Raw genomic sequence first — 11,319 nt, forward strand, 5'->3', positions numbered from 1 at the left:
CATAATTAGATTGGTAATACTGATGCAAATAGCAGGGTAGGAAAAAAGAAAATACAAAGTTCTGCCACACAAATCTGCATTCATTTTTTATTCTTCTAATTTAAATTGGAAGTTTAGAGGGGAAATATCTCTTTGTTGGAACTGCTAACAACTCATAGACATCAGCTTTTTGTAAGGGGCCACAAGCCAGAAAGGTTGGGAACCACTGGTTTAATCATGAAAAACGTATTACAATATAAAATCATTATCTGTAATCCTGTCAAATAAATGTAGTGGAGAAGAAAATACAATATTTCCCTCTAAAATGTCGTGGAGTAGAAGTATAAAGTAGCAAGAAATTAAAATACTCAAGTAAAGTACAAGTACCTGAAAATTGTAAAGAAGTAGAGTGAATCCACCACTGAATATAACCACCGCTGTGACCCTTGGGTAACTAATAATGATGATGCTGGGAGAAGGTCTGCCGGCTTTTTGAAAATATAATGATGAGCTGCCAACTCACTCTGAAGGAGTTCTGTGCAAAAATAATGGCAAAAATGTGCCATCAGAAACCACTAAGCATAATGTGGACCAGCCATCGCTAAACTGTGCCAAGAGTTCAACTTCTATTTCTAAAATGTCGCATGTGCCAACAGTGACCTCTGCTGACAGTTTCCCTTAAGTACAGTTGGCTCCATTTCTTTCTTCTCCATTTGAACAGGCACTGTAACAAAGAATTAAAGCCCTTTCAGTAAGATTTACTCTAAGTGGAGGAGGTGAATAAAGCCATTAGGGAAAAACAGGCCTATGGAAACCAAATCAGCTTCTAGTCAGATATATATATATATATTGCATTTATTATTGTTTAGTTCACTGATGTTGCATGGGTAAAAGCTCCTGCAACATTTGTAGTATAAATAACACACCACAGCCAGTGACGTCAGTGCAGGTGTGTTATTTGTTTGTGAACACCTGTTTTCGACGTCACCGATGGGGGTGTGTTGAAAATTGACACTCACAGAGAACAGTGCAAGTTTTTTGGCTGTTGTGAGTTAAGTTTCGCTTTCCTTGTTCCTTTTGAAAGCTTGTTAGTAATAGTTTGGAGGAACTGTATGTGCTGTTAACAAAGTCTACCCAACACTTGCAAAACTTCTGACTGTAATCTGAGCTGCTCACATCATGAATACAGTCTATCTGTAATGTCAATAGTAAATAGTTTCATTACCATGAAAAGAACGATATAAGTTATTTGCTCATTGTAATGATATTTCATTGTTTGTGTGATGTGTGATGATTGTGGTGTGCTTAGTTAATATAATCTCAATATGCCTCTTACTCAAACATTGACCTGTAGTTGACTGATACTGTCAAAAATTCAAATCCATTTTTTATAGATATTTAGAGACACCTTATTTTGAAAAAATACAGACACACAGACTTTTTAAGAAATAATTATTAAGACCTTTCTCACAATTTGAGCCCAAAAAATTTAAATACATTTTTCATTAGTATGATTTCTCTCATGTATTGGTAACATTACATGGGTTTTGCTGTGACAGATTAGAATTGGATGTTTTCAATCACTGGGACAACAGTGGGGAACTCTGATATCCATTAATGGTGTGACGTTGGCTCACAAAGTGCATATGTCTGGTACACATTTTAAAAAGTTGTAAAATACTCTTAATGGCATGATAATATTAAGTATTTGTGTGAGATTTCACTGTTTGGTGAACTTTTCTTATGTGAACTTTCCCCATCGTTTCCAAAAGTCACAGTTCTTAAAAGCCGCCTGAAGTGCCAAGATACTTCTGTAAAATGATTTAATCTTAATTTTCAGGGAAATAATTCACTAGAGATCCTGGGAAAGTTGAAACAGGAATAAACACATGTAGACTTTGGTTTGGTTCTGCCAGGTAATTTATTTATGAAACCTCTTCAAAGTGAAATCAGTGTAATGTGGTCATAAATATTAAATAGTAACCAAATGTGACAAAAGTCAACCTGTAATAATGCATTTTATAAACAATACTTCCATAAACTAAACTACTAAAAATGTTAAGACTACTTGCTAAATGTATGTAAACACAGCCTTCATTCATATAATTGCAGATTCTTGCTCCTCCTTTAAAAAATGTAGTTGAAAAATTTGGAAATGTTGGTATGGTACATGCTCAGGATCCTCTCTTGACTTCATCTGTACTGAATCAGATACTCTGGATATATTTGATTTGGATCAAAAATAACAAAAATAGTTGGATTATTGATATCATCCACACAGCTGTGGTGAGAGTCTTCAGAACTTCCATGATCAGGTTTTTGGAAATGTTTTTTTCCAACATTTGATTTCCCGATCATCACCCGTGCCAAAAATATTATTTTAGTGCATTCACTGTGTACACGTTGTGTTTCCCTGCCATAAAACGGCAATGGATCCGTGCTGCTCTTGCTGTATTTGTCCGCATATGTTGCATATTTTGCAAAATATATTCCTAAATAAAAAAACAAAGAAACTCAGCTCAACTGGGGAAACTCTGGTGAACAGTCAGACCGACATTACAATTATTTTCATTGTATATATAAAGTTGCACAGACAACAGTTATTACTGTATCATTTAACTCACCTTTGCCAAGTACGTGGCCATGTTGTCCAGCTAACCGTAAATCAAAGTTATACTTGCAAATGTTGTCGATATTTCTTATTTCGGTCCCATGAAAGAGTCTTCTCTCTTGAATTTCTTTGACACCTTGAATTCTCATTAACTGTTTCTTTTTCCTTTGACACAAACAAAGAACGACCATTTTGATTACAAAGAAGCGGAATGATGAAGGGAATGGAGCGAGCGCAACTCAAAGATCTACCTACCGACAATATATTTCCCATAGGTCCAAATTCTGTATCCTGCTGATTGATACAATGGATCTGTCCAACAGCCCATCCTCCTTCACATAACCTGCCACAGTCTGATACTCAGGGGTGAGCTCACTCAGAGGGATTAACTGTAAAATATATTAAAAATACACATTTAATAAAGGCTTCAGGTGAAACAAATATTAAAGCATATATGCAGTGCAGTTTTTGAATCCCAATGGCTTGTTTTTGATTTTTTTATAAACATACTGAAGTAAAAACATTTATAAGAAGTACAATTTCCTGATAGTTTGTAAGCTTAGAATTATGGTTCTATCTGACTTTTTTTGTCAAAAATGACTTCATCGCATGGCAATATTCTTTACAACAACATTTTTTGTAGGTTTATTTTTTGTTTTATACAAATTTTAGGCCCTAAAATTTCAAAAAGAAAAAGATCTGTCTCCAAAGTCATTCTTTAACTTAGTTCTATAAGGGTCTAACTTCAATGCACCAATCAGTGCTTGGAATGTACACAGGAGGACCAATCAAATTCCACCTTTTAACCGTGTGACCTCACACTGTTCTGTAACTGACAATAAAGGAGCTTAAAAAGCATGAAAAGTCACTCAATCATAAATTTTGGAACCTCAAAATTGATGATTTTATCAAAAACATTATGAATGACACTGATAACAAATGCCAACTATTTTAAGAGTCACTTTAGTAGTATCTTTGTTAAACTTTTTTACCATTAGCTACCATGCTAGACAGCTAACCCAAGTTTGTGCCTCTCATGTGTTAGCGTTACATTTGAGTCACAGTGGTAAGCATCTGTTTTTCTAAAAGATAATAACCAGGCGACTCATCTAACCATCTGGATAACAAAGTATGCATGATAAAAAAGATTTTAAAACAAATTTTTCAAGTGGGCAATTCTCCTAATCCAAACAAAGATGCTAGCTGGAAATTCTGTGTTTTTGCTTCATTTGGAAGTTTAGAATTTACAATTTTAGATTTTATCATTAGTCTATATTGATATTACTTTCTATTATTTCATATTTCTGTATAAAATGTGTTAATATTTGTCTTGTGTTGTACAAAAAGAGCAAGGACATATGGCTAACTGGATACGAAACAGAGTCGCAACTTAAGAAATGGGTTAAAAATCTTTTTTTTTTTATCATGCAGTGGACTGAATGTCCACTGAATGTTTTTTCATCCAGATGTTAGAAGTCAAACATCTGGATGGAAAAACATCCAAGAGTCTTTGAGATTTGTGGAAATACCTTCAGAACATTAAGTGCTGTTGCCTTGACTTTTTGGGTTTTTCTAACTTTGCCTGTCAGTCAGAGAAACGGATGCTTAGCTGACTCAACTTTACTAATACATGAGAGGCACAAACTGGGGCTACTAGACAGCTAGCTCGCTAATGTTAACTATACAGCTCATGCTACTGTTTGTTAGCAAGAATTAAATATTATTAGTAGCTCAAGTTACTGTGAGTACTTCAGAGATGACAGAAATGAAGGGCAAAATTTGACTGTTGGAATATGACAAATTCAGATTTAAGCTAGCTAATTGCTAACTCTGTGGTTCTAACTGTCTGTTTATAACTTTTGTTCTACAGCAAGGATTAAGGAAGCTTGTTATGTAGGACTATAGACCTCAATATCTCAAAAACACTCACATCACAGATAGAACCTTATAATTCATTGGTCACGATTTGCTTTACTGAATAGTTTACAAAACATTTCTGTCATGGTCACCTGATAAGGACAGGTGGGATCAACCTTCTCCCAGAAGACAAGAGAAGCACTGAAGCAGGAACAACTGTGGAAGGAAAGAGTAACTAGTTTGCATTGCAGTTTCACTTTCATTTTGCAAGAAACCATACTGACTTATCCACGACTCACAGTTGTGACTGTAAATTACTTTTATGCGTATGCGTGCATATTTATGCGTTTTAAGCCTCATTTCACCTTCTCTCAATGTTGTAGCCCCGATGGATTCTTCTATGCCTTCCTGTGATGAGGTCAGTCTGTAACATGACTGTATAAGAACACAGAAGTCAAGGTAAAGTTCTTTACAGGTAAATGAGGACTTAATGTGAACAAGTAAATGTAGCCACATACCTGAAAAATCAATCTTGCTGTGACAACTGGATGAAGATAAAACTGCTTTTGAGTTTCTTAGGTAATATTTTTCAATATCCTCACTACAAAGTGCGTTATCGGGGTCATCCTGCAGGATGGACAGAGGTAACAGAAGGTTAGCTATGCCTCAGACATTCTGCTCTATATACATTTTTGGATAATGAAGGTAATGGATTGACTGATCTACTGTAAAGAAATGTTGAAAAAAGTTTACCTCAAATCTGTGCCACCTTCCACAGTCTGCCAGATAATACCAACACCATGGGGTGTCTGATGTGTCCATGTACTCCTCTTTGTCATTGCCCCACATTGTCCTGAAAATAAAATAAATAGATTATATCACTTCAAAATATGCTAAATATATACGTTTTAAAACTGACCTTCCTCTCTCTGATTTGCTCAGGAAGCTATTGAGCTTGATATTGGTGTTTCTGACTCAAGAATTAAGTGTCATTTCTAGCCACACCTCTGAGGGAGGCCAGCTTTCCTCACTAATGGAAAGTGGAAGAACATGTGACACTGACAAGAGACAAGAACATTTGTCATTAGTCCTCTCCTCTGGAATATGTTAAGAGATAATTTAACACGCTTACGTTGAAAAGTTTATTAGTTGTAACATGTGCAAATTACAGACACGCACATTTAGCTTCATACACCCCTACACTCACACACAGCTGTAGTGTCTCACACACGAGGAGGAAATGCATGAGTTGCTTAAGATCCATTCTTGTACTGTTACACCACCTTGTGGCAAACTTAGTACTCTGAATGCTTTTGTTATTCTCCTTGCTCAAACACACACACAGTCATACAAAGAATTCAACGAACGCACACAGCAAAGCAATATTACATCGTGTGGTTAATTTTCATTACAGTACTATACATGTGCTGGCTACATTCATTTTTTTGTGATAAATTTACACCAGGTGCAAAGATAACCTGCTTATTCCTTTAAAGAAAAATGTTAGCAGTTGGTGACATCACACTCGGATGGTTTTAAGTCAAATGTGATGCTAAAACTGATCTTGTTCTGGTTTGGTATGAACTTTGTTGCAAACGCATACTAAATTCAACCCCAGTCATTGTCAAGTCTTTTAAAGACTGAAGTCAACGCTCAGAAAAGATACACAGTAACATATTGCTCGAGGACCACAAGTGAACACGACATCACAACTTTATGTCATTGTGACACAATTACAAAACCTTTCATGGAAAGGGGGGAAAAAGTGCACTGATGCATGGTAAAAAAAATGTAGAGGTAGAAGCGTTTTTTTTTAATAAAAACAAAAAATAAATGCCTACATAACACACAGATGTTGGTGTCAAGAACAGATCATGGTGCTAAATGAGTGAGCTGGAACGTGTTATGATTTTTGGTTTCGTCATTTGGAATTATGTCGACATGACTTGTAAATAAGCTCATGCGTGGCACTGTGGATGTGAAGGAGGGGCTGTGGCCGATGGCAGGACATCACCTATAACCTAAAGGCTGCAAGTGCCACTCTTATTTTAAACAACTGTGCACAGATATCGAACAAGCAAGCACAGATTCTGCATTTAATACAAAATTGCCACAAAGACTGATCTTTAGTCAGTATTTTCATTCTTTTTACGTCACAGAAACATTCCCACCACAAGGGCCCGTCTTAGAATATATTGTACAGTATACAAACTGGTACAAGGTCTTTACTGTCTTCTTGGTTTTCCAGTTTCCCCAAAGGCACTTTAGATGACGCATGCTCCAGTTAGGTGCTGGATCTGACTGAAAGAAAAAAGCAAATGTCCCTTAAGCTGCTTCTTTTTCCATTTCATCCCGTCGTTTGATTCTGTATCCAAAATATTTCCATGTTTGAGATCCAGCCTCTATTTAAAAAACAGTACATATCCTCTTGTTAGGCTTCAGTAGAACTCAATCAGATACTCTGGGTAAATCTGATTGCTGTCAAAAATTACATAAATCTTTGGATTGGCCATATCGTCCACACAACTGTCATAAAAGTTGGTGAAGCTGGCATCCTTGGAGGGCGGTCTGCAGTACATAGGATGACCGACTGTGTATTCTCCAACAAGCACTCTGGCCAGAAACATGGTCTTGTAGGGCGGCTCACTAGCAAATATTGGTGGGGTGAGTCCGTGTCTCTGCAGTGTGGTGTTGTGCTTCCCTGTGGTGTGACAGAATTTACTGGAGTATTTGGCATCCCGGGCAAAGTAGCTCCCTGCAGGAAGGGAAATTGAATGAAATGTTTAAAATCAGACAAAAAAGTGTAGTGAATTGTTTCATGTTGTTGTTACATCACAACACAGAAGGATCTACCTTTGCCATACACATCGCCATGGCTTCCTGTCAGCCGCCAGTCAAAGTTAAAAGTACATATAGCTTGTATGTTGCTGTGTCCTGTGCCATGAAACAGCATTCGCTCCTCAATATCCAATGTGCGCTTGACTTTTCGCAACTGTGTTTTCTTCCTTAGGGTAGAACCGAGGAATGACAACACAAGACACAGAGTACTGATCATCACTTTGTTACAAAGTGTATTTTCAAGCTACAAAGGGCTACAGGGATGTGCACAAAACTACAGTATGACTGACTTTCATGGGAAAAGACAAGGTTTCAGATGTTGCATCAAAATCGATTAAATGTTCCAGTAAAAGTGAGAAGGCTCTCAATTGGGTTTCATTCTGTTGATTTACTTTAACAGAAGAAAAGCTGTGTCTGCAGAAGGAGCTGGGAAAAGTACCATAATGTCTCTCGCAGAATGTTTCATGGACTACAAACGCAAAATTAAAATTACCCAAATCACAATCACCATCACAGCAGAATCCTCTGCTAACATAAAAGAGCACTTCGGACATTGTGCAGTCCACTCACAACAATACAACAATTGTCTACCTGCAGAAGAATTCCCATAAGTCCAGGTTCTGAATCCTCTGGATGGATTTGATGGGATGATCCATAGTCCTTTCATACAGTCTGGCGACTTCTTTAAACTCATAGGTGTCTCTTCCGAGCTGGATGAGCTGCAAAAACACAATCACAATAAAACAGTAAAAGTAATGGTGAGTTACACTGTCAAAGCTTGGTTGGAAAGAAAAAACAAAATAATGGAAGACCATGTTATTGTAAATACAATTTAGAAACATTCATATGTTATTTTAGGTCTTGTCATAATGATCACATTTTGTTTACATGGCACTTGCCACCAGATGTTTTAAGAACTGGAATCAGTTTTCTGATTTCCTTGAACTTAGAGTTTAGCTTCGACAGTCATTTGAGGTGGGAAATAACACCACAAACACCAGCTATAAGCTGGTTTTATTTTGTGATTTCAAAATAATAATAATATTGAAGGTTTTGAACTGCAACGTTTGACTAGTTCTAGCTAGTAAATTAGGCAACACTTTTGTATTCAACTCAATGATTACTCTGAATTTTGGGAGGCTTTTCATCTAAATACAGTCAGTGTTGGTTGTGTATGTGTGTACCAAATTAAGTTTTAAACTCAGTGTGTGTCACAGTAATGTGTGTTATTTTACTCACCTGATAGGGCTCATCTGTATTGATTCTCTCCCAGTGACACGGAACAGGCAAGGCAAGATTATCGCAAATAAACCTGACAGTATAAGTGAAAGAGCGAGATGAGGGGTCAGTAATTAAATTGTTGCAGCAGTATAAGGCTGAGTGCATTTGTATTATGTCAATACACCAATGTCATTTAGGTAAAGCATGCAATAAAGAAAAAACCCTCATCTAAGATATCTGTTCCTGATGCAGAAATCCTCTTTTCTCTTGCTAGTTGTGTTTTTGGAGAGACCTAAACTCAGGGTCAGCTGCAGGGCAGCTCCCTGCGGAGCTGGTAGGAATTTAGGGTTTCATCAAGGATTCCTGAGGCTGGCAGATGCTTGAACCCTGACCTTACATTTAAAGCACTGTCTCCTTCCTCACAACCTCATCCTGCTCCTTCCAACATCTTTTCTTTGTTAAATGAAGGGATAAACTGAAGACAAAAAAGTTCTCCGGATGTCACCAAATCGTACCTGAAGCCAGTTGCAGAGTGGAGGGAGCGTTTGATTGGCCGCTGCTTCCCTGTCGTTACATTTATCTGCCGCATAACTGGTGAGAAATTTAATAAAGATTAGAGGCACAGGAACTCATATTCATGCTAAATATTCTCTATCTGATGAAGTTCCTGTAGTGTTACTTTAACTAACACATCATCATACCTGAGAAGTCCAGCCTGTAGGTGTACTTCGCTGTGTAGAATTCCATGACACCTCGTTGGTTTCTGTTGTAGCACTGCTCAATCTGAGCACTAGTCACAGAACAGGCTGCACTGGGGTCAATCTGACAGGGAAATTGAGAAAGATAAATTAGTCTGATGGAGGGCTGAAACGATTAGTTGATTAATCGAGAAAATAACTTTTGTAAATTTTTCAAGCAAAAAAGGGACACATTTGTTAGTTCCAGCTTCTTCGTTGGGGGCATCTGATGCTTTTCTTTGTCTTGTGTGTGAGTTTTGGTCTGTTGGTCAGACAAAACAAGTAATCTGAAGATGTCACATTAGGCTTAAGGAAAGCATTTTTCACCATTGACTAACATTTTATAGATAAACAGTTAAGAAATGAATCTGCAGATTAATCGATAATGTAAATAAGTGTTACCGTTAGTAAATCATCCATAAATCATCCGGTCCTAGTCTAGAACTGCGACTAACGATTATTTGCATTATTGATTAATCTGCCGATTATTTTCTCGTTGAATTGTTTGGTTGATAAAATATCAGAAAACTTGTAAAAAACTTCCCATCACAATATCCTAGAGCACATGGTGACGTCATCTAATGTTTTGTTTTGTCTGACCAATGGTCCAAAACCAAAAAATATTAAATTTACAACAAAGGCCAAGAAAAGCAGTGAATTCTCACATTTGACAACCTGGACTTGAAAAATAACTTGAACGATGGATCGATTATCGACTGATTGATTAATCGACAAATCATTGCAGCTCCCCTAATGATTAACTTATATATTGTGGTAATGGGTGAATGGAAATTAACAATGCCATGGGATTGACAGTACTGGTCTGTAATCATGTGCCATTTTTCGTGCCAACCAAAGACTACAAGGAAATGTATTGACTAATGGACCTCAACCAAAGAGGAAGAGCTAGTCTGTGACATTGCACTGAGTAGTCTTTGACTGACATTAAAACCTGCACACTCTTGGCTCTCAATTGCTCACAATTAGAGACCCAGGTATCACAGAGGGAGGGGCAATAGGCGGGGAACACAGTATAAGGACTGGTGGAAAGTGGATTGTGATGTGCAAAGTTGTCATGTCCTGTGAACTACCTCAAACATATGCCACACTCCACACTCAGCCAAGTAGAACCAGCACCAGTTGGGCTCTGAGGTGTCCATCTCCTCAATCTCAGTGGACTCCTCCTCTGACGATCTGATGGCTAACATAGCTAAATCTGAAATTAATAAGTGAAAACACGCGAACAGACTTAGGCAAATAGCATCTAAAATTAAAAGAAAGTATGGGGGGGCAGGATAGTGTTTTGTTCGTGTGACAAACCTAACGTCAATGAGATGTTTTTAAGCCATGGTCGTGAGGGCATTTCATCCTGTAAACAAATTCAAATAATACAGGAAATTGCCATATCGAGCTAGCTATCATTAGCGGCTGCCGCACCCGACTCTTTCTCAACTCTACGGGTGTCTTACCCGTTTTCAGCCTGTTTCTAACTGGGTCCCTGTCCTTATCGGGATATAAATCCTTCATGCATTATGAATAAATCACCACAAAAATCACAGACTCGGAATGAGAATGGATGACTAACGCTACATAACATTTTCGTCCTCCTATCCGTTGTTTACTTTTATTTCCTGGTTCGTCACTCACCAAACGTCATGCGTCAATGTGCGTTAACTCCTCCCTGCTGTGGAGCGCTATTGCCCTGAGTTTGTCCCGTTAGGTACAACAGGTTAGGTTAGAAAATCTGTCAAAATACCGCACACATAAAGCGGTTTAATTAAGATGAAGTTGTGCTGTTGTGAGTATTACAACAGAAAGACCAGATGGTGCTTTAACATGTTTCATCTTGCAACTCAAACAACGTTGTGGGGATTAATTTGAATAAAAAATGCCAGTGGCGAAATGGTGGAAAGTATGTCATCAATCAACTACTGTGTACTTGAGTTTTTAATTTTTCATTTTATACCACTTTATGTGTAATCCTCTACTTTTCAGAGATAAATATTGTCCACTACCACCTTACAGTAAGTATAAATTATAGTTAAGTAATACTAAATTACTTTGCAGATTAAGATT

General features: G+C 37.4%; 2 protein-coding genes across 5 annotated transcripts; both read right to left on the reverse strand.

The window, feature by feature from the left end:
* Window positions 1-1,881: 1,881 nt before the first annotated feature.
* On the reverse strand, window positions 1,882-5,483 carry LOC122871146 (protein mono-ADP-ribosyltransferase PARP11). 2 transcript variants are annotated; one of them, XM_044185859.1, is made up of 8 exons: window positions 5,367-5,483; window positions 5,201-5,300; window positions 4,966-5,074; window positions 4,813-4,882; window positions 4,600-4,663; window positions 2,846-2,979; window positions 2,604-2,755; window positions 1,882-2,471 (listed from the first exon to the last, which is right to left on the reverse strand). In XM_044185859.1, exons 2-8 carry the CDS (start codon window positions 5,294-5,296, stop codon window positions 2,173-2,175), a joined length of 924 nt encoding a protein of 307 aa, XP_044041794.1. In that variant the 5' UTR covers window positions 5,297-5,300; window positions 5,367-5,483; the 3' UTR covers window positions 1,882-2,172. The 2 variants fall into 2 exon arrangements, with proteins under 2 accessions (XP_044041794.1, XP_044041793.1); XM_044185858.1 differs by having other exon boundaries at window positions 5,201-5,442.
* A 92-nt stretch (window positions 5,484-5,575) lies between these two features.
* On the reverse strand, window positions 5,576-10,978 carry LOC122871145 (protein mono-ADP-ribosyltransferase PARP11-like). Of its 3 annotated transcripts, XM_044185856.1 has the most exons (9): window positions 10,564-10,880; window positions 10,335-10,459; window positions 9,208-9,328; window positions 9,022-9,097; window positions 8,525-8,597; window positions 7,877-8,004; window positions 7,301-7,452; window positions 7,095-7,202; window positions 5,576-6,748 (listed from the first exon to the last, which is right to left on the reverse strand). In XM_044185856.1, the coding sequence occupies exons 1-9, from the start codon at window positions 10,604-10,606 to the stop codon at window positions 6,732-6,734; spliced, it is 843 nt and encodes a 280-aa protein (XP_044041791.1). In that variant the 5' UTR covers window positions 10,607-10,880; the 3' UTR covers window positions 5,576-6,731. The 3 variants fall into 3 exon arrangements, with proteins under 3 accessions (XP_044041791.1, XP_044041790.1, XP_044041789.1); XM_044185855.1 differs by lacking the exon at window positions 10,564-10,880 and adding an exon at window positions 10,891-10,978 and having other exon boundaries at window positions 5,576-7,202; XM_044185854.1 differs by having other exon boundaries at window positions 5,576-7,202.
* Between the last annotated feature and the right edge of the window lie 341 nt (window positions 10,979-11,319).

This window comes from Siniperca chuatsi, linkage group LG23 (genome assembly GCF_020085105.1).
Source record: "Siniperca chuatsi isolate FFG_IHB_CAS linkage group LG23, ASM2008510v1, whole genome shotgun sequence".
Classification (NCBI taxonomy): Eukaryota; Metazoa; Chordata; class Actinopteri; order Centrarchiformes; family Sinipercidae; genus Siniperca; species Siniperca chuatsi.